The sequence below is a fragment of the Hemibagrus wyckioides genome, linkage group LG06, assembly GCF_019097595.1.
Source record: "Hemibagrus wyckioides isolate EC202008001 linkage group LG06, SWU_Hwy_1.0, whole genome shotgun sequence".
Lineage (NCBI taxonomy): Eukaryota > Metazoa > Chordata > Actinopteri > Siluriformes > Bagridae > Hemibagrus > Hemibagrus wyckioides.
Window position 1 is genome coordinate 21763512 of NC_080715.1, and position 24102 is coordinate 21787613.

At 39.3% G+C, this 24102-nt stretch overlaps 1 protein-coding gene across 4 annotated transcripts; it reads right to left on the bottom strand.

The window, feature by feature from the left end:
* Window positions 1-15244: 15244 nt before the first annotated feature.
* tnfsf13b (TNF superfamily member 13b) lies at window positions 15245-23431 on the bottom strand. Of its 4 annotated transcripts, none has more exons than XM_058393087.1 (7): window positions 21588-23431; window positions 21060-21214; window positions 20517-20625; window positions 19501-19557; window positions 19219-19343; window positions 18795-18945; window positions 15245-18640 (listed from the first exon to the last, which is right to left on the bottom strand). In XM_058393087.1, the coding sequence occupies exons 2-7, from the start codon at window positions 21195-21197 to the stop codon at window positions 18528-18530; spliced, it is 693 nt and encodes a 230-aa protein (XP_058249070.1). In that variant the 5' UTR covers window positions 21198-21214; window positions 21588-23431; the 3' UTR covers window positions 15245-18527. The 4 variants fall into 4 exon arrangements, with proteins under 4 accessions (XP_058249070.1, XP_058249067.1, XP_058249066.1 ...); XM_058393084.1 differs by having other exon boundaries at window positions 21060-21347; XM_058393083.1 differs by having other exon boundaries at window positions 21060-21347; window positions 21450-23431.
* Window positions 23432-24102: the final 671 nt, after the last annotated feature.

The following is a 24102-nucleotide window of genomic DNA, read 5'->3' on the forward strand; positions in this document are numbered from 1 at the left end:
TAGCAATTATATTCGTAATCATTTCTAGATTCTGGGGTGCAAATATTTGGCTTCACCGAAAGAATCCCAAGATGTAGACATAGATTCCACGCAAAACCTCATCTGGAGCTTTCAAAGAGACTGATTTAAGCACATGATGGGGTAGAAGGTGTGGACAGACAGTGGAGCATATCACTCAGTAGCACACAGCCTGAAAAAACTCCTCATAATTCCACAAGACAAAAATTTGATCCCGCTTTCATTCTGTTTCAGAGTGTTGCCATGATGCACAGCTGAGCGCACACTAAGATATATACTAAAGCAGAGGGTGAGAAAAAAATTATTTATCCATCCATTTTCTGTAGCGTTTTTCTCACACAGTGTTGCTGGGAGCCTGGAGTCTATCCCAGGGGACCCAGGGCACAAGGCGGGGGACACACTGGACAGGGTGCCAACCCATTACTGTGCACAATCACACACTACAGACATTTTAGAGATGTCAGTCAGCCTAAAACAGTCTTTGGACTGGGGGAGGAAACTGGAGTACCTGGAGGAAACCCCAGAGGTATGTGGAGAATATGCAAATTCCAAGCACACGGCGAGGAGGTGGGAATCAAACCCCCAATCCTAGAGGTGCAAGGCAGACATGCTAAAAATAGATTGAATGAAAGAAAATTTTAAATAGAGAATGGTAAAAAAGAAGGAAGTGAGCAAAAGTCTCTCTCTCTCTCTTTCATTTTCTCTCTCTCTCCATCTCCCAGGAGGCAGACATTTAGGATACAGAGATCTCACCCATAAAATAACCAGTTCTAACCAGATAAGGAAACAGCAGCAGGTGTACTTAGTTTGTATGGAGAAGAATGAGGGATTGAGGAAGAGAAAGAAACAGCTGGAGGGGGCAAACAGGGGTTATGTGGTGTCTTCAGTTGAAGCTGAATACCCTAAATCAGGTTAATTTGATGGATTTGTACCAGCTCCCCTGCTGAAGCCTCTAAACCGAAGGCATGTCAGAAACAGCAGCGTTCCTGAAGATTCTGAAAACACCATCTGCATGGTTACCTCAGTCTGGTTCCACTTTTTACTCTCTAACACAAACACACACACACACACACACATGCACACACACATGCACACACACACACAGACACACACACACGTGCACACACACACACACACACAGACACACACACACACACACACACGCACACACAACAAAAATGATGAGTGACCTGGACCTACATATAAAATATAACTGCACATAATAATCCCAAGTGTCTTGAAAACTCATTAGTCTGTCATATGCACAATAAGTTGTTAAATAATTAGGAATAAAAAGCAAAATAATACAAATTCAATACGAATTTTTAACATCACTGGAGGACAAAAAGAGTGAGAAGAGTGATTATTAAAGGTTATTTCACAGTTTAGGTCAAATGCAAATGAGCAGGGTGGAAATATTGGCACCCTGTAGGGCAACAAGTCAAAATGTCTATTTAAAATAACAATTTTTGCTAATAATTTCAATTCAGTTCAATTTTATTTTATTTGTGAGTGCAGTGCTTTAAACAAGTGTCACAAAGCAGCTTTACAGTGGTATATACATGCAGGATATCAATTTTAATTGATCAATAAACTCAGTGTATAGATTTCTCCCTAATGAACAAGCCAGAGGTGATGAAGGTGAGGAAGAAAACTCCCTGCCATGATATGAGAAACAAACTTTAAGAGGTTTCAAAAGGAAACACTTCCTCATCTGGATGACAGCGGATCGTTTGATTCTAAATAATTCCCTTCTATAACTGTGTACTATATGGTCAGAAAGTGTAATCGCATAACCAGGAGATTCATGTTAGTTATAACATGAAGGCTATTTTGTTGCTGTGAAGATGAGTAGCATCACAAATGTCCTGTTGTAGTTTAAGGACATTTTAATCCAAATCCAAAGTCAGTGCTTTGCAAAGATGATCTATGTCTCCAGATTTAAACCCTACTGAAAACCAGTATTCTGAAATGATGACAGAAATCCAATATAAGAAAGTATAACCCATGGGGAAAAACATGTGTGAAATGTATTGTGTTGCTGGCTTTATGCTATAACAGCCTATGTCTGTCTGTCATCTACTATTCTACCCTGCAGGGCATATGTTTTTAGCTATAGCCTTAATTGTTAGAGCAGTGTAAAGGCATGCACTTCAAGCTGTATCAGTTCAGCAGGTTCAGTTCAGCATCTGATAAAGATGACCACAACAGAGAGGAGAAGGTTGTATCTGGGGGAGATCCGGCACTGATGCTATGGAAACATGTAAGTGACATAAAGCTAGGACTCCTATTCATCCTTGAATGACAGGGTCTACCCACACAGACACTAAAGACATCTGGACGGGTGACCTGAGGTCCACAAATCCAGGACAAACACCTGCTGCTGCACACACACACACACATGCTAGGACCTGTAGCTAAACACATTTCAAAGTCATCTGCTTAAATTCAAGTGTATTTGAGATTAATATTCGTTTGAGATACTTAAATTAGTGTACATCACTTCCATTTACTAATTTTAGACTACAGTCAACAACCTACATTCCAAATACCAAAAAATCTTGACCAGAATCACACAGACACACACTTACCTTACAGCATTAATCCAAACAAAAGTCCTTTGATTATAATTCAGTGGTTTTGTTCCGCTGATATGAAGCAATATCGAGAAAAAGTCTGTCGTAGATACAAGCTACAGACAGAATAAGATCCAGAATTTGATCTGTACTGATGAGAGACAGTGAAAGACAGAGTGAGGGAAAGAGAGACCAGTACCAACTCAGCAGTAACAAAAAAGACTGCAGATAAAAAGCAGAGTAGGGCACAGAGCTGGATGAGACAGATGTAAATCTGTAATTGCATCTGCTTAGCAGAGACCAGCTGCCCTAAAACAATGACCGAGGACTTCTGCTGGCCCTGAAACGGAGTGTGTGAAAGACGGAAAGAAGGGGTGCAGGAGGAGGAGTAAGGGAAAAAAGGAGGAGACAGAAGGAGGGCCAAGGTTATTAATTATGTGCCTCTGTGGGCTGTCCAGTTCACTTCTTTCTTGGCTACGGCACATGGCTCTGCCTACAGCCATCACATGCAGATGAAGAGGGGGAAGAAGGGCAGCATGAAATCACTGACATGCTGTCATACTCTTCCCCAAGCATCCTGCCCTTCAAAAATAAACATGAAAAACAAATCTCTTCTGCTTCTTCCGCTCACAGAACTCTCACTGGTTGGTATTAGCATAACAAAGACAAGTGCTTGACCCTCCAGATCTCTCTCACACACAGCAAGAGACAGACAGAGAGAGAGAGAGAGAGAGAGAGAGAGACCAGTTGGGTTTAGAAAAACACCAATTTATAGATGAGTTCAAAGTTTTATCTGTAACAAATATCTGAGGTGAGAATAAGAGAATAAAGAGGAAAAGCTCCATACAAACCAGTTAACTTCAATTCTATTTAAATTTAATTGTATACCACTTTTAACTTTGGAAATTGTCACAAAGCATCTTTACAGAAATATATGAAGTGAGGATTTATATATTTCATTTTACATTTAAATGTATAACTAATGAAGAAGCCAAAAGTGAAGGTGGAAAGGAAAAACTCCCTGACATGACATGAGGATAGAAACCTTGAGAGGAAATGTGAGTAGATCAAATGAAACGCTGTGACTTTGAAAGATATTCCCCCTACCAGACGTTGACAGGGAGCTCCTGAGTGCATAAATGTGAGACAGAAAATGTAATAACACTGTCATAACATTAGGTCTCTCTGTTGTTGATTTGTAATTATCCCAATTTAGTAACAATTATCCAGATGAGCCTATAAAATATTGTAGTTTTTTTTAATGTACCTGGATATATATTGGTGCTGTGAATTTGAATGAGCTTTTTTGGGAACAGTAATCACTTGGCCTCAAAGCAGACACATTTCATATGCTTATTTAATATTTTACTCCAGCCTTTACTCTCCTGGGAAAACTTTCCCCTGCCTGTGTAAATGTCGCTCGGGGGATTTGATTTCATGTGGCCTACAAATGGCATTTCCAGTGCATCTCTTCACACACTCATATGATTGGTCATTAATATGAATTTTATGGTTTGTTAAATATAATTTATGACTGTCATAATTATGTTTTTTTATTTATATATATTTATATATAAGAAAATAGAAATCGGAAATTTATATGGGTCGGCCTGTGCTTATAGAATCTGAACAAGAATGACATTTATGGGTCAGAAAAGCAATTAATGTGCAACTGAGACCCCATATTACACCATTTAATAACCACTACCAAGAAATACTTCTCATCTCTCATTCCAGCAGCCTATAATCCTTCTGTGAACTGTTACAGGACAAAAAGACGTGAATAGTACAACAAATTTTTTTGGGTTATTTATTCCATTCTAATCCCTTCCTGTCGTTCCAGCCGAAGCAGGAGACCTTGAAGAAAAGCATGCTGAACAGGACATTTTTCATTGGCTTGTCCTGTAGCAGAGGGTGTGATAAATAGGCCTCCACTTTGCAGTGCCTGCTCTCTTTCTTAGCCCATGTTCTGTGAAGTGTCCCAGACACATGAATTATTAAAAGCCAATTTCAGCCATTTTTCTGCAGCTAAATGCAATTCCAAAAACATTGCATGAATAAACTAAGAAGCATTATAACAAGGCTTTTTCAGCAAAGGAGAAATAAACATAGAGAAAACAACAACAACAACAGGTATGATTATTACCGGGAGATGTCATTAGTATTATTACAGAGTCATCAGTGCAAATCATTCAGTGAAAAAAGAATGCCTGCATCTTAATGAAGTCTGTGGAGAAATTAAGTCATATATAAGTGGAGATCTAGTTTTACAATATCTGCCATTCCTGCCAGTCCTTCCATGTTATTTTATGCTATTGGTTACAGGCTGGGTGTCTTACAAGAAATATATAATGCTAGAATTTCTGCAATACATCAGAATACAGGAAACTGACACTTATCAAGCAAAATGCACAACCCTGCCAAATCCTACCCCACACCTCACCCGAGCTCCACAAATTCAAGCAGCTAAGAAACAAACCCTGAAGGTACAATTCAGTCTACATTCCTGCAATTGTTTCTCTGTGCCTATGGTTCCAAATGGAATTTTAACAAAATCTGTGGGTGTTGCAGCAGAGGCCAAATTGCATGTGGGAAGCAGTTTTTCTTACACAGATGCATGGGCAGTAAGAAGGATAGCGATGCTCCTGAGCTCATTTAGTAGAGAATGAGGATTGGTTTGAGAGGAATATGTTGTGAGAGAGGGATGTGCAGTGGGACACAAAAAGTGCTTAATGGATAAAGAGTCATTGCCCATCATTTCTTGCACTAATTAGGTTATTAGGAAAGCCTGAAGATGCAAAAGAGGAAGAGAGAAAAGCAAAGAGAGCAGGGGGAAAATCCAAAATGATTAAATGCTGTGGATGAGAAGAGGCTGGACACAGAAAGGACTTAATCAAGGATAGGAAAAAGATGAAATCTCATGACTTACTTAAGATTAATCTTCCTATTGTGCTTCATTCAAATGTCACCAGTTTGCTATTTTCCTCTTTCATAACCACATTTTTATCATTTCATTTGACTTGAGGTAGTCTTTAAAAAAAAAGAAATTATCTACATCTGTGGTCTGGTCAGATTTGATTTAGATTCAGCTTTACAGAATGAATGGGCAAGAATATAAAAAATATAGAGTGATGTATACCATATTGCCAAAAGTTTTGGGACACCCCTCCAAATCATTGAATTCAGGTGTTGTTTTTCAGGGGTTGGGCTCGGCCCCTTAGTTCCAGTGAGAGGAACTCTTAATGCTTCAGCATACAAAGACATTTTAGACAATTTCATGCTCCCAACTTTGAAATTCCTGTTCCAACATGACTGCACACCAGTGTACAAAGCAAGGTCCATAAAGACATGGATGAGTGACTTTGGTGTGGAGGAACTTCACAGAATCCTGACCTCAACCTCATAGAACATCTATGGGATGAGTTAGAGTGGAGACTTTGAGCTGGACCTTCTCGTCCAACATCAGTGCCTGACCTTACAAATGCGCTTTTAGTGGAATAGTCAAAAATTCCCATAAACACACTCCTCAACCTTGTGGAAAGCCTTCCCAGAAGAGTTGAAGCTGTTATAGCTGCGAAGGGTGGGACAACTCCACATTAAATTCATGTGCATTTAAAGGCAGAAGTCCCAGTTTTGGCCTGGCTTTGGCTCTAATTCATCCCAAAGGTGTTCTGTCAGGTTGAGGTCAGGACTCTGTGCAGGCTCATCCATGTCTTTATGATGTGTATTTGTATCTCTCTGAATCTTTCTTTCACTATTTCACATCATCTTGTTCTTGCCAGGTTCTTCTTTAATGCTCTATAAACATTTTTATAGATGCATCTATGTATTAGTGATAACAAATACAACAGATGCCTTGAGCAGCCTGAGGGTAAAGACATAAAGCAAAAAGAAAAAATAGAATGAAGCAATGTACATTGTGCATTTTGCATGTAATACCAGAAATCTATTGTAAACACTTCTCATATTCAGGTGCTCATAAAGTTAGAGACTAGTCTAACAGAGAGTTACCAGCATATACATTAGAATGAGACAAACTGAAAAAACCCCACACACTGAGGCAGATTGTAATAAAAGTTAGTGTATATAAGTGTGTGTGTGAATCACTTCATCACTGTTTGGACATGGAGTGTTTGCAGCTTGTTTCATTTCCTGTGGGACACAAATCTCTCCACCCATGCCTCTTTCTCTTCATCACCCCCTCCTTTACTCTTTCACTGAGCCACATTCACACTTTCCTGACATCAGTTTCCGCCAATCTATTAGCCATCACCAAGGCAGTGCACAAAGACATTTTTAGGAGGGGGAAGTCACTTAGCTGACACTTTCAGCCATCAGAGGGCTGACCGGTCCTCACATTCCGCTCACTCAGTTTGGGTTTGTTTGTTTGTTTGTTTTTTGTTTTGCCAAGCCTTTAAAGGCACAGGCCAATCACGCTTGGCCTTTCACATGGCCCTGCCTCTTCATTATGAATTGAGCTTCAACCATTTCTTATTATTTTCTCTGCCATACTTACTCCTTCCAGCTGGGAGCTGTTAGTCTTCTACAAAGCTGCTTTGTTGCCATATACTGTAATGTCTGTAAGAATTTATACAGCAGCATCATTTTTGTAATGTTGCCTATTCAAACCACAACAATGGATTTGAAATAAAGCAATCAAGATGTGATTTAAGTGTAGACTTTCAGCTTGAATTCAATGGGTTTCACAAAAATATTGAAATAACTGTTTAGAAATTACAGCCTTTCTTTGTACACATCCCCTCAATTTTCACAGGCTCAGAAATAATTGGACATGACTGATAACGTTATGGCCTGTTTCCTCATTGTTTTGTGACAGATTAAATCTGTAGTTGATTAAAAATCAGATTAAAAATCAGAAATTTCAATATGTAGTCCAAAGGGTGTTGATGTAAAGCCTATCCAGAGAGAGCAGAAACTTCTGAAGTGGCCAAATCATCAATTTAATACATTCTAAAAAATGAAGTAATGCACTGATGAACTCAAAAACAATGAGATGATGAAGCTTGGAAGATCATGAAAGACAACTGAAGTGGAGGATCTTAGAATTCTTTCCTTGGTGAAGAAAAACTCCTTCACATCATCCAGCCAAGTTAAGAACACTCTCGAGGAAGTAGGTGTGTCTGAGAGCACACAGGAAATAAATGTGGGTGTATTGAAACAGGTAGGGTTAAAGTTAGAGTTAGAGTTTTCTCTATCATCCTTTTTTCCCCAAAAATGCCTTTGGAGAAGTTTGCTTCACATTATTATGCCATCAATTAATGCTTTTCTTTAGCTTCATTAGTCACCAAATGTACTGATGTTGTGCGTGACCAAACCATTTGGTTTTGGTCTCATTTACACACAATGGCAGATATAACAATGCTCGGTTCAGGCACTGCAGTTTAGAAAGGCTGCTATCTTGGAACATTTGAGAAAATGTTGCTGTGAATCAGAAATTTACATTTAGTGTTTTTGTTCCAACCAAAGAAACACTTACGAAATTAAAAACCATGAAAGCAGCTACCAGTCTGTCTTTTTGTGTGTATGTGTGTGTTTCTTTGTCTTATAATAGTTTGCCTCATATTATATAATACAAAATAATTATAATGCAAAATAGTCTCCCTTTGATCCCTTTTATATAATATAATAAAGATACATAATATCACAAAACACATATCCTTCCCATAAATATGTTTAAATAATAAAGGGAAGGGAATTCCTGAGCGTTTTAACAGGATGTGATGGGCCTGAAGACGTTTCTATGCTCGTTTTTCATGCTGAATAGATGCAAGAGAGAGAGATCCAGTCTTGAATTTCCAGATGCAGACCATCCCGCTGAGCTGTCTGCTTTCATGTACTGTTATACTGAAGCATCAGACAGTGATGGAAATGTCAGCATGCTTTCAAGAACATCTCTGAAGAAATGTATCATTACCTCTTTGGACACCTGAAACATGCTCAGTATTTTGTTTGAAGGTATGTACACATCCACCTGGTTTCCACCTTGTTCCTTCCTTGTACTTTCAGTTGTATTTTTCTTGCTTCCGTACCGTAGGACTGAGAAGAACACAATATCAATGAGAGGGTACAGTGTAGCTTCTGTCTGATCTGCTACACCACTTTATGAACGTCTCAATCATAGCTCTGATGCCGATATATGTAGTATAGCAGCTTTTTTAAAAAAAAATGATTAGTAGAAGTAGTAGAAGTATCATACAGTTTCATAAAGGGAGTTAATGAAGGCAGAGTTTATTCTGAATGAATTTATCACTTTTCATGTCCTTGGCTAAATTTTTTGGTGGCAAATGAGCCAGATAAACATAGGCGTGAAGAGATATGAGAGGAGTAAGGACTAACAAGGGCGAAGAGAGTTGTAGCGGGATCTTGTTTAACTTCTCCTTTGTTTTAAAAATTCAAAGGGTTTGTATTTTCTTAGCTTTGTGAATATGGATTTCTTGCTTGAGTTCAAATCTGCAGACCAAGTTTGTTACAAAACATTGAGTTTTTCTTTTTTGAACAATTTCTTTATTGAAAATTTTTGAAGAATTTTCGCTTATCCTGTTGCTGAAAAACTCCTGGTAGAGCCAACACAATTTTAAACTGAATTCTGGTACTATCATTATGCTTTGCAGAATTAATAACAGTCTTCACAAGTGCCCCAGATCCACCAGCCAAGAAACAGCCCCAAAGCATCACTGATCCACCATTTACATTTACAATTCCAGCATTTGGCAGGCGCTCTTATCCAGAGCGAGTTATATTTATCTCACACAACTGAGCAGTTGAGGGTTAAGGGCCTTGCTCAGGGGCCCAGCAGGCCCAGCAGTGACAGCTTGGTGAACCTGGGATATTGAACTCACTGAACCTTCTGATCAGTAATCCAACACCTGGGGATGTGGTAGCTTAGTGGTTAAGGTGTTGGACTACTGACTGGAAGGTTGTGTTCCAATTCCAATTAACTTTATATCCATTACCGGATCTATGGAGGTGAACCTCCATCTGATATTTTTTACGATCTAAATATATTTTCTTATTATTTTCTTTTCTGTAAAATATGGCGAGCAAAACCTCCGGTTACAAACTGCATACCAATTATTTCCCTGACCATCAAATGCAAAGCTTATAGTTCATATATTATACAGTATACACTGATGCAAAGGCCATTAACCAGAAAAACTGCAATAACTCTCAAACACTGCACATAATGTTTACACTCTGGAAGCTTAAAAGTCTTAAAATATTTAAGCAATGGCGATTTGCAGAACTGTATTCAGAGCTTGTCATAACACAGTTTTATACTAAATTCGTAGGGATTGTTCATTAAACTGTTGAGCTGCATGTCCAAGTGGGTTTTGCTGTAACAGTTGCTATAGGTGAACCAGTGTCCACTGACACATGGGTAAATATAGACAGAGAACATGAAAAGATTCTTGTCTTTCTCAAAACCTTTATTTCTACAGTTCATTAATTCCAGGCTTCTTTCGTTTACTCGCCCATATTATGCCTCCAGGCTGTGCAGTGGTGTGTGCACACATACTGCTTATTTCCACACAAGGGCAAAGCAATTAATGATACAAGAGAAAGAATCTTGTGAAAATCTATGACTATATCATCAAAGTATTCCACAAACTTTACACTGGAGTTTACTTTATATAAAAGAAGCTACACGACACAGCTACATAATGCAACTCAACCAGAGCTACACAAACCAAAAGCTGAGCAGAAAAGCTGAAAATCATTGGAATTATCAGCGTGATGGTCTGAGTAATGACACTTGACAATGTGCACCTAAAAATGACTTGGGTTTTCAGGGAGAAAATCAATTCAGTATATTTAAGAACCATGTGACCACACGATTTTCTTTTGAAAAATAATCAAAAGAGCTGGTGTAAAAGGCATCACATAGGACTCATTGATCTTCATTCAGTATCCCAAAAGGTTTGGGTTTAGCTGATAGGATCGTTAAATCACACTCCTCCAGAGAAGTCGATATTTCAGCAGGGGAGGAAATTCGAACTTTCTCCAGCTCCTTAAATTGCACATCTCTGTGGTATTCTCTCCCTGGGTGATCTAGTAATCTCATTCAAAGATCCTGTCAGTTAAAAGTGAGACCTCCAGCTGGATCAATGTCGCTTATCAGATGGTTGCTGATTCACTGGTTTATAAAACATATAGGAACATGTTAGATGCAGTTTCATATGGTTAAACCTTAAGGAAATGTGGAAGCTTTTATTCTGTCATATAATAGGCATTACAGTACATGGACGTTCTTTCCGTCACATATTCCATCTTGTTAGGAAGTTGAGGTCAGAGTGCAGGGTCATGACAACCCTCCCTGCTCCAGAAGCACTGTAAGAAACTTGATCAAGGACCCAAGAGGCAGCTTTGTCCATGCTGGGGCTTGAACCACTGACCTTTTGATCACTAAACCAAAGCAGGATTCTTGCATTTGGTGAATTTGCAAAGGTCAGCACAGCCCAAGGGCACTAACTGAGCATCACTTTGGGCAAGCTAACTTCTTAATCATGACATTGTCCATGCCAAGTAAGAAATCATCATCATTAGACTGTACAGTGAATATATCAGTTATAGAAAAATATTGTTAATCAAACATAGTTCATTTTCTTTTATTAGCTAAAATGAAAATGGCCGTTTCATTTATTCATTATAACACCCTTAATTTCAAATTGTAACTTAAGTTCAAGGATTATTTTGATTAGAAATCAATTATCATTATCATTCTCTCTCTCTCTCTCTCTCTCTCTAATATAATAATATTTATATACATTATATATATATATATATATATATATATATATATATATATATATATATTTATATACATTATATATATATATATATCTGCCTAATATTGTGTTGGTCCACATTTTGCTGCTAAAACAGCCCTGACCCTTTGAGGCATGGACTCCACTAGATCCCTGAAGGTGTGCTGTAGTATCTGGCACCAAGATGTTAGCAGCAGATCCTTTAAGTCCTGTAAGTTTTGAGGTGGGACCTCCATGGATCGGACTTGTTTGTCCAGAACATCCCACAGATGCTGTACTGGATTGATCTTGGGAACTTCTTGTTGTGCTCATTAAACCATTCCTGAACCATTTTTGCTTTGTGGCACTGCGCACTGCTGAAAGAGGCCAAATCAGGGAATACCGTTTCCATGAAAGGGTGTACATGGTCTGCAACAATGCTTCGGTCAGTGGTACGTGTCAAAGTAACATCCACATGGATGAAATGACCCAAGGATTCCCAGCAGAACATTGCCGCCAGCTTGCCTTCTTCCCATAGTGCATCCTGGTGCCATGTGTTCCAAATACAAATTCAAATTTTATTTATCACATCTAAAATCACACACAGTACAACATGTAGTGAAATGCTTTTTTACGACTGTCCATGTTACAAGAGAAGAAGAATAGAGTAATTTAAAGTGTATAGACATAAAAAAATATAGGGATATAAATAAAATAAAGATTTAAGGAAAATAGAAATATAAAACTGACAGAGTAATAGAAATATTAAAAATATGATAGAATACAAAAATCTAATATTAGATATGCATATACACTATATTGCCAAAAGTATTTGCTCACCCATCCAAATAATCAGAATCAGGTGTTCCAATCACTTCCATGGCCACAGGTGTATAAAATCAAGCACCTAGGCATGCAGACTGTTTTTACAAACATTTGTGAAAGAATGGGTCGTTCTCAGGAGCTCAGTGAATTCCAGCGTGGAACTGTGATAGGATGCCGCCTGTGCAACAAATCCAGTCGTGAAATTTCCTCGCTCCTAAATATTCCACAGTCAACTGTCAGCTGTATTATAAGAACGTGGAAGTGTTTGGGAACGACAGCAACTCAGCCACGAAGTGGTAGGCCACGTAAACTGACGGAGCGGGGTCAGCGGATGCTGAGGCGCATAGTGCGAAGAGGTCGCCAACTTTCTGCAGAGTCAATCGCTACAGACCTCCAAACTTCATGTGGCCTTCAGATTAGCTCAAGAACAGTGCGCAGAGAGCTTCATGGAATGGGTTTCCATGGCCGAGCAGCTGCATCCAAGCCATACATCACCAAGTGCAATGCAAAGCGTCGGATGCAGTGGTGTAAAGCACGCCGCCACTGGACTCTAGAGCAGTGGAGACGCGTTCTCTGGAGTGACGAATCGCGCTTCTCCATCTGGCAATCTGATGGACGAGTCTGGGTTTGGCGGTTGCCAGGAGAACGGTACTTGTCTGACTGCATTGTGCCAAGTGTAAAGTTTGGTGGAGGGGGGATTATGGTGTGGGGTTGTTTTTCAGGAGCTGGGCTTGGCCCCATAGTTCCAGTGAAAGGAACTCTGAATGCTTCAGCATACCAAGACATTTTGGACAATTCCATGCTCCCAACTTTGTGGGAACAGTTTGGAGCTGGCCCCTTCCTCTTCCAACATGACTGTGCACCAGTGCACAAAGCAAGGTCCATAAAGACATGGATGACAGAGTCTGGTGTGGATGAACTTGACTGGCCTGCACAGAGTCCTGACCTCAACCCCATAGAACACCTTTGGGATGAATTAGAGCGGAGACTGAGAGCCAGGCCTTCTCGTCCAACATCAGTGTGTGACCTCACAAATGCGCTTCTGGAAGAATGGTCAAAAATTCCCATAAACACACTCCTAAACCTTGTGGACAGCCTTCCCAGAAGAGTTGAAGCTGTTATAGCTGCAAAGGGTGGACCGACGTCATATTGAACCCTATGGATTAGGAATGGGATGTCACTTAAGTTCATATGCGAGTCAAGGCAGGTGAGCGAATACTTTTGGCTATATATATATATATATGCATAAGAAAAATACAATATATACATAAATGTAAGATAAATATATAGATATAATATATAGATATAAAAAGATATCTGAGTAAATCAGGAATGTCAGGGGGTAAAGTGACAAAACAAAGTATGCATATAAAAAATGTTCAGTGAGTGTGACCTGTGCAGAGTAGTGCAGTTATTGTGTGTGCAATGCACTGCGTATTCCAACGTATTTCTATCAGAACCAGCATTAACTTCTTCAGCAATTCACTCCCCACGTGCATCAATGAGTCTTGACCGCCCATGACCCTGTCGCCGGTTCACCACTATTCCTTCCTCGGACCACTTTTGACAGATACTGACCACTGCAGACTGGGAACACCCCACAAGAGCTGCAGTTTTGGAGATGCTCTGATCCAGTGGTCTAGCCATCACAATTTGGCCCCTTCATCAAACTCTCTCAAATCCTTACGCTTGCCCATTTTTCCTGCTTCTAACACAAACTTTGAGGACAAAATGTTCACTTAGTGCCTAATATATCCCACCCACTAACAGGTGCTGTGATATACATATAAATTTTTATATTTTATACACACACACACATATATATATATATATATATATATCATCTCTTAGGGGACTCAATGTTGATATTTTACAATCAACAATCAACATTAAATCTAATCAATCTACTCTAACTGCCAATGAAAAACAAAAAGTGTACGAAGTACATAACTTTTCCTGTTGTAAGATACATTAAAAAGATTGGGACAATGGAAGGGGAGTTATGGGGTAATAAGACATACTGCAGACATTAGAAATCAAAAAATATTATGCACATGATGAATCTGTCATGCAAAGAGTAAGAAATAATTAACATGTCCCCTTTCCAATGATCAGCTTTGAATATATTGAACAGTGATTAATTACCCCAACATGGGCACAACCCTATGTTTTAAATCAACAACAACAAAAGAACCCTTCATATTTCTGGGCTGATATACGATATGACATATTTGTGGAGTCTCCAGCCTTGAACACAAAAGCAACCTCTTACTGAAATACAACTTACCTTGCTATGGCAGTACCACTGGTAAAGGTTGTCCACAATTTGAATGTTCTCCTCTGTATGAGAAGCTAAATCAATATCACTATCAAATACACATTTACAACAAATCTTAGTTAACATACAATAGTTAATAATAAGCAACATTTATTTATTTACAATTTATTACAAGAAGTAATTTTCTATGATCTGCAGTACTAACATCACATTTACACAGGTCAGATATCACCATATATAAACACATAGTCTTATCAATATTAAGAACTGTTAACACCCATCAGTTATTTTTTTCTAGTCTTGCTCATAACATCCAGCCATATCTAAACTAGCTGAAATTCCCATCCTTGGAATCTCACTCTACCTTAATCATACTAAAGCTGAAGCTGAATCCCACTTCACCATAAATAAGAGCTAAACAATCATGTTCCTCTTCCTCCTAACCACCAAATTCTTTCTAATAAATACCATAAATTAATTCATAATATGTTTCTGTACATACGACATCCTATCATAGCTGCACTTACAAATCCTACAAATGAAAAAAAATTAAAGAAACTTTCTTTTTTGATTAAGAGCTTTAACAAATCTGTATTTATTAAAAGCACAGTCTTTTATGACGTTACATTAAAGGAAGATGAGAATCCGGTGACAAACGGATTTTTGTGTTGCATCAATAGTTCAAATATGGTCCAAGCATCTCATGTGCGGTTTTATGACAGGTAGAGAGAGCGGGGGTGAGTGACAGAAAGAGAGAGAGAGAGCACAAAGGGAAGGTAGGTAGAGAGAGAGAGAGAGAGAGAGAGAGAGAGAGAGAGAAAGAGAGAGAGAGGAGAGTGAGAGAAAGGGAGAGTGAGAGCAAGAAAGAGTGCGACAGGGGGAGGGAGAGTTAGAGAGATAGACAGGTAGAGAGAGCAAGAGAGAGGGGGGAGTGAGTGACAGAAAGAGAGAGAGAGAGAGAGAGAGAGAGAGAGAGAGAGCGTATAGGATTTTACAAGATACATCTCTCTAACACAGATGGAACCAGGCAGCAGGGTGAAATCCATAGGCATTTCTCTGCATGATTTTTGAAATCATAAAATGAGTTTAATACAGAATTATGTTAAAAAACCTTACTGATTGGCATACATGTACACCTTTATACAAATACAATTCACTGAATAACCAATGCAGAACTCTATTGATTTCTATTGAAAGAAAAAAAAAAAAAAGTCATTTACCTTTTTTGCTTAAATATTACATACAGGTTTTAGAAAGATATTATTAGCTTAGAAATCAAAAGAAAACCTGAAATATCTCAGTGATCCAAGGTTTAGATCTATTTTTTATCACAAGTGATTCATCCCTTTGCACAGAAGCTTGAAAACTGATGCCCCCTGAAGGTCAAACTTGAAATACGTCAGTATGGGGCTGCTACAGTACTGAGACTAATACTGATACTGAGACGTGTTTGAAATGAAAGGGTTAAAGAAGACAGCATGTGAATATATTAGATACAGAATCATCACAAATGTATATCAATTCCTGACCTATATTAAAACGCAAACACATACAGTATACTGTACAGAGATGTGAGTCCCACAGTGTCAGTCATTGTAAAAGCCTTAATGTGTCAGAAATTGGTGGCAACATTATAAAAAGTACCTTCCATAACCTTCCTATTTTTAAAGAAAAAAACAAAACCAGTGGTTCTAAAAGAAAAAAAAAGCCAAGCCATAGGACTGTGGTCCAATTATGTGGCAGTGCTGCCCTCTGCTGAACTGCAAAGAAAGCTCATGTAACCACAAACAAATCACATGGCTAAACAAATACATTCAAAACCTCCAATTTAACTGTTGGTTAATTTCTTTGGCAAACTTTATTCCGTACATGGTTATAACCCACAGGTTCTATTCTTGCAAAAGCAATATGAAAATTGACCACAACAGTTGTTAGTCAACAGTCATGGTTTTATGTCTTAACTGCTAGTGAGCAATCTGGTCTCTAGATGTACGTCATGTTTATGTTTATTAAAGACAGAGGAAAAAAATGATGTATGTAGCTGCTACAACGTTGAAGAAGAAGCGCTCAAAACTTGTTAAAAGGTCCATCTCAAAGGCTTGGGGAAAGCAGGAAAATGTTGCTCTGGGCTTTACATCACTATGACGCTAGCTTTAGTTTCTAAGGTCCACAGGCAAATCTGAACATATCATAGGAGCCCTGCATGTAATGTGGGAATAGACACTGTCTAATAGACCCATGAGACATTAGTCCATCACAGACACACATTCACATCTAGGAGCATTCAGTCATTCATCTTCAGTATCTGCTTTATCCTGGTCAGGGTTGCAGTGCTTTCCGGAGCCAATCCCTGGAACCTTGGCTGCAAGGTAGAATAATTTATACCGTATGGGACACCGGTCAATCACCAGGCACCATGTACACATACGTTCATACACTCATTCCCACTGACAGACAATTTACCACGGGAAATCCGCTCACACACTCACTCAGACAACAACCTTCACATGTAAAATACACTATATTGCCAAAAGTATTCGCTCACCTGCCTTGACTTGCATATGAACTTAAGTGACATCCCATTCCTAATCCATAGGGTTCGATATGACGTCGGTCCACCCTTTGCAGCTATAACAGCTTCAACTCTTCTGGGAAGGCTGTCCACAAGGTTTAGGAGTGTGTTTATGGGAATTTTTGACCATTCTTCCAGAAGCGCATTTGTGAGGTCACACACTGATGTTGGACGAGAAGGCCTGGCTCTCAGTCTCCACTCTAATTCATCCCAAAGGTGTTCTATCGGGTTGAGGTCAGGACTCTGTGCAGGCCAGTCAAGTTCATCCACACCAGACTCTGTCATCCATGTCTTTATGGCCAGCTCCAAACTGTTCCCACAAAGTTGGGAGCATGGAATTGTCCAAAATGTCTTGGTATGCTGAAGCATTCAGAGTTCCTTTCACTGGAACTATGGGGCCAAGCCCAGCTCCTGAAAAACAACCCCACACCATAATCCCCCCTCCACCAAACTTTACACTTGGCACAATGCAGTCAGACAAGTACCGTTCTCCTGGCAACCGCCAAACCCAGACTCGTCCATCAGATTGCCAGATGGAGAAGCGCGATTCGTCACTCCAGAGAACGCGTCTCCACTGCTCTAGAGTCCAGTGGCGGCGTGCTTTACACCACTGCATCTGACGCTTTGCATTGCACTTGGTGATGTATGGCTTGGATGCAGCTGCTCGGCCATGGAAACCCATTCCATGAAGCTCTCTGCGCACTGTTCTTGAGCTAATCTGAAGGCCACATGAAGTTTGGAGGTCTGTAGCGATTGACTCTGCAGAAAGTTGGCGACCTCTTCGCACTATGCGCCTCAGCATCCGCTGACCCCGCTCCGTCAGTTTACGTGGCCTACCACTTCGTGGCTGAGTTGCTGTCGTTCCCAAACACTTCCACGTTCTTATAATACAGCTGACAGTTGACTGTGGAATATTTAGGAGAGAGGAAATTTCACGACTGGATTTGTTGCACAGGTGGCATCCTATCACAGTTCCACGCTGGAATTCACTGAGCTCCTGAGAGCGACCCATTCTTTCACAAATGTTTGTAAAAACAGTCTGCATGCCTAGGTGCTTGATTTTATACACCTGTGGCCATGGAAGTGATTGGAACACCTGATTCTGATTATTTGGATGGGTGAGCGAATACTTTTGGCAATATAGTGTATTGTATAGTTCCCCACCTCCTAACACATAATACACAATACAGTCTCTACAGGCTAGTTAAAGAAAGTGCTTGAGACCCTGTGTACTGAGATTTCCAAAAGCAGGACAACCTAGTGTCATAGAGTTTTATCTCAGTAAAATAGTTGGAAGTGTTAGCTCAGTGGTTACGGCATTTAACAACTGATCAGATCGGAAGATTGTGGAAGTTTGTCAATCCTAGCACCACCAAGCTGCCACTGTGGAGCCCTTGAGCAAGGCCCTTATCCCTCAAGTGCTCAATTGTATAAATGAGATAAATGTAAGTCGCTCTGGATAAGGGCGTCTGCCAAATGCCATAAATGTAAAATCAGGCCAGTTTGATGGCTCCCAGGTAGGTGCAGTCTCCATCCAGAGAGATGCTTGCAGTGGGTCGAGGTATAAGCACCTCCACTGTGTCTCCAACGTCTAGCTTCACTATACCTGAAGCCAACAAACCAAACAGCACAAATAACCAAATACATCAATTGAAAAAAGGAATGAATAAATGTAAAAGTGTTATACACAAGATTATACACTAAAAGCATAGTTACATAGTGACCTTATCTGAATTTTATATTAGGAAGTGATCGCCTACCTCCTGTGTAGCAGGTGTTATAGGGGACCTTCAGGTTCATGGTCTGGATGCAGCGGAACAGAACAACATGTTGACTCTCGTCCCCAACTACATGCTTTTTCATGCGGATCATGATGTGGCCCATTGCATAAATGGGGTCTTTGTAATAAACCTTTGGGTTTAAAAAAAAAAAAAGTCTGAACCTCTGAAAGCACAGTTACAAACAATAAAAATTAGCATTGCTATTTGTTAATCGTCATGAATTTCAGTGATCGAAAAATATATGGTTCAGAGTTTCAGAGAAATCCTGCAAAACAGAAAATAAATGATTTCTCATTGCACAAGGGTTTCAGCCTCACTGCCTATGCCAAAAGCTCTTTCACCGTTTTTTTTTTTAATCTAAAACAATTACCTACGTAAGGATGGGTGCATCATAGTGCTTTACCTGACTGTAAATGAAGTAGTAGCCCTCCTCTTTGACCACTAAGACATCCTGATCCACCTCCAGGGCCTCGCCTCGCTTTAGACCCGCCTGCCAGGGAATGCCAGTGTGTTTCTCCAGTGCAAAGTCTGACCAAAGCAAACACGATCATGTTAAAACGGCTGACAAAATAATCTTTTATAAACAGGATAAATTGCTTTAATCTTTCAAAATAAAGGAAAGACAAATTTGCCATGTCAGCTGTTTTAAACTTAAAAGAACGAGACATGCTAATCTCGCTGTTACCTTTCTGAAAGGTATCCCTCTTGCTGTCTGCCATCATCTGCAAGAACGGTTGGAGCACTGAAGAAGGACAGAGGACTATTTGAAGGGTTTTCATTATTGTTGAATTTTAAATTCAATTCAGTTCGAGACTTGTCCTGTATTTATAGACGATTAACAATAAATAAATAAATAAATAAATAAATGGTGTAATAATAGTAAGAAAAATCATGTATCTCTGAATGACACTATTTTAGATTATGATGTTCAGGATCTGTGATACTTTCTCCCTTACTCTGAAACCCACTTTGACTTCACTTGTTGCCACTCCCAACATACTAAAACTGTTTCATAACAGTGATTAGTCAGAATGACTCTGTACTGAGTTGCAGGGACTCTTCCCTCTTCCCCTCCAGGCCAACAAAATGCCCTAGGCGGCATAAAAAAACCTTTACACAGCAATATTAAAATCTAGATTATATTAGTTTGCATAACCATTCCTGGATTAGATACAAATTTCTGCTATTAATTTGAATGCTTTGCTTTTGAAACTTCCTTCAGTTATTTTGGATGCCTGCGAGACAACTTTTGGATACTGTAACTGTGAATTACAGTGCTGTGGGTTATGAGGTTATGGTGTACAGGATGCTGTTCTACTTTCCATCCTTACTTGAACTTCTTCACTTGTCCCAACAGAATGTTTGAAAGCTACCTTGTGTGTCTTCCATGCATACTACATGCCTTATACACATCTCTAAGCTGTTTTCCTCAATTCCACTCACACAGGCTGCTTACTGATGTAATGCACACTGTTGTACAGCACAAGCTGTTTGTGTACTTTTAATCTGCCACCATCTCTGTATGAATATTTAGTCCTTTCATCTACATTCCGCATGTGTTAAAACCACAAAAACATATACACTTGTTCACATCGAATGAAACACTCAGTGTTTCCTGCAAGTGCACGCTACTTATGCATTAGACTGCAGAGAGCAGACTGCAACGAGGTCTTTGTTCAATTACCAGCAAATAGGACTTGCCTGACTGTTCAGACTCACTTCCCAGACTTCTCTTCTTCAACTTCAACTGCTCCTGCTGTCTTCTAGAAACTTCTGTCTGCATTTTAGGAGGCACCACACTGCTCCTCACCTGCAGGCTCCGAGGACAGGACAGAGGAGAAGTGACTCATATATATTATATGAAACCTTCAAGGAGAAATGTTATCAGACTGCTGCAATACAACTCGTTTGAAAGGAAGTGCTAAGGCTGTTGATAAATATAAAGCTTATCTGCTATTTTCAGATGTTGCCAGACCATTAATAAATCCTCTTTTTGTGGCACATGGCAGTATTTCTCTGAGGGGTACTACAAGGACACTCTTTATAAGTATAGGAGCTGCAGCACTCTAAATAAAAAGGGTGCTGGGGGTGGCAGGAGAGGTCACATGACACCCTGTGACAATACAACCCTAATAATTACAACATATTTAATTGTGTTATAACAAATTTATTTAGACAGTACTCTTTAGATAGCACAAAGGGGAACAAAAGCCCAGCATGGTGCCACCTCTAGGTATGTCTCACCAGGGTTGTTCTGGCATCATCCTCACGTTGCTGGTGCTGATGTCCTCCAACGCTTTCCCCCGGTGTGTCCCTGCATCCTTCTCTCCTGCGGCTCACCTCACTCCTCAGCACTTCCACCTCGGCCTGCAGAGCCAGCATGTGGTATAGGGACAGAGCTGATAGCGAAGAGGAGGTAATCACCAGCACAGTCAAAACCATGGCAAACCATGAAAACCTCTGACCCTCCACTTGGACTGGAGCAGCTCCCAGTGCACGCATTATCCACAGTTTCAGTGGGATTTACTTAGACTGAACAGAAACAAATTTTTAGAGAAGTCACCATCTCACAAAACTCAAACTCTCTCTGGCCTTGGCAAGCACTAAAATCACCAAACATTGCCTCTCACATACTTCTTTGCATCGGTGGAAACCACTGCATCTCTATTCAACAAAAGATGACCGAAATCCATGTCGAAATTGTTGTGAAATGTCCCGGATTAACAGTGCAATGACTTTCCTGCAAGAAAGCAGAAAGTAATGTAAACCTACCACAAGCCTCTCAGCTTTCAGATCGCTAACAATGACTTAGTCCTTGTGTTTGCCTCATCACAAAGTAAAGCGATAACTCTGCACAGCATAAAGAGAAAGTACGAGTGTGTGAATGAGAGAGAGAGAGAGAAAGTTAACCAAACCCCGGCAGCTTCCGGCTAAACTCTACGCCTCTTTTCATCAGATTTTTGTTGCCTCACATTCCAGAGAGAGAGAGAAATGAAAACTGCCTTACAGAGTTACATGAGTATGTACATGCCTTACATGAGTGCAAATGATTTTCCCCTAAATGGCCAGAGACATACACAAACACATATGCATGCACGCACGCACCCACCCACCCCAATAAAAATACTAGCAAACTTGGCATGGAATTAACCTGCAATAAGGAAGTGTACAAATTCTACTGACAAAGCAAACTTAATTCCACTTACTGCTGGTAAAGACAAAAGGAACTCATTTGTTTAACAGGACACTTGTCATTGGACACGGAAAGCGTTTCCAAAAAAATGATCAAAATGTTCCTCTTCATTTCTTTTTTTGGTGCAAAAAATATACAGTAAGAATGAACTAATTTCAGTTAATTATATAAACAGAAACTACTTTAAGCATGGATATTGAGTCAGTGATAAGGTCAGCTCCTGTAAAAATTTTTCATGCTCTACTAGATCTTTTATTTGGTACAAACACTGGAGGATATGACAGTTACTCATAACCAACCACTCCCAACCACCTTAACACACACAAACACAAAACACACCACAACACAAAGATGGCACATCTCCGTCACGCACTTTCAAATAGCAGAAAGAAAAAGTAATAAAGTCAGTGTGGAACTTTTTACATTTATGTGAAAAATACCCCAACAGAAGAAATCAGACCTGCTAAAAACTCACGCTTAGGTCTAATAGAAATAAACTCCTCAAACTTCATTGCTTGAGGACTAGATTTCTGTTGCATTTATGGACATAAAACCCAACCATCTAATATCTAACACATTCGAGATACAGAATTAAACACAAGTTGCACATTTCAGTGTCTTATTTGTTTAACCAATAAGCCTCAATTCGTCAAACTATTTGATAAATAGCTTCAAAACTGTACAAAACAGACATACACACTAGATTATTGCTGATCGGTCGTTACTTTGGTCAGAGGCTGGAAATACCCATACACCTTACAATCAATCAAACATAACTGATAATGCCCTTAAAAAACTGATGTCACCATAGAAAGTGGATTTGAAAACGTGTCCAAGTCAAATGCTAACTCATAATACATATTTAATTAAATTTAACCACTTATAATCATGATGGTCATGTGACTTCAATATAATATCTGTAAGGAACATCCAAAGCATATAAAAAGTGTCTGGGACTCTTTCTGTTTCATGTATTCCTCTTATAAGAACATTTAATGCAGAGTGTAGAAAACATTATTACAAGCAGCATGTAGATCATCTTGGTACAATTCAGTCAATTGTTGTGATCCGTTAGAAATCCAATTTTCCATTAATTTAATACATTTATGATTACTAACAACTTAGCAGGGTTGACAATGTCTTAACCCATGCACATAAAAGGCCTTTATACATTTATTTGTGTAAAAACAGATCAAGTCTTGTGATTATCCAGTCCTGAAAAATATCTTATGTACTATATGAAGACAGAACAAACAGCAAATCTTGCAGCCGTAACATTGGGCTAGTTTTGTGCGTGTGAGGGCACGAATACAGTGTGCTACTTTACAAACGTTGTTAAAAGAGAATAATGAATATATATTTGTGCATGTTATGAATGGCAAACTGGTTAGCTAATTATTACATTATGTTAGTTACCACTCAGGTTTCTGGGCAAAACACTGGAGATTTTACTTGTCTGGTAAGCTAGTTAAAGTATTTATTGTTTGTCCAAATCTGAAGAGTCTGAAGACTTTGTGCAGTATAGCAATATTCACTGAGAGAAAACTGGAAAGACTTCTGCAACATTACTAGAGTATAGGCATTTATTAAAACAAACAAACAAAAAAAAAAGACCTGCACTCTTAGACATCTTATGTACAATGTGTGCTAAAGGGCTGTACTCACACAACACTCATGCTGCGACACACTTCAAATATATTACAGTTTGAAGCCTTTCGTCAGCCACAATGATTCACAGCCACCTTTGGATGAAGCGAGTATACACCATGGTTGGAGAAAATCTGCTGCCAGGCACCAAACTGAGGGGATTCCCCCAGAAATCGGACAGTTCCTGAGTCCATTTTCAGCTTCAATCACTAAGCTCATGAGCAAGAACAAGGCAGTTAAAAACACAACAGAGTTTTGCAGCTATATGTTTCTAATTTTGCTTTAAAAAAAAAAAAAAGAAAAAAAGAAAGATTGCATCTGTACACTCCTCCGCTGATGCCTAGTGTATGCTTTTTAAATGTTAGCTCTTAAGATTTTTTTTCACTCAAAACATTCAAGTCAAAATAGAACAACACAAGGATAAATGAAATATACTGACAAAAATAC

Bases quoted from the DNA above. Each gene is read 5' to 3' on its own strand.
- tnfsf13b (XM_058393084.1), bottom strand. From the start codon at position 21,317: ATGCGTGCACTGGGAGCTGCTCCAGTCCAAGTGGAGGGTCAGAGGTTT. The intron at 19,344-19,500 runs GTAACAGCGAGA...TGCTTTGGTCAG, and splicing joins GAGGGATACCTTTCAGAAAG to ACTTTGCACTGGAGAAACAC. The intron at 18,946-19,218 runs GTAAAGCACTAT...TTAAACCCAAAG, and splicing joins ACTACTTCATTTACAGTCAG to GTTTATTACAAAGACCCCAT.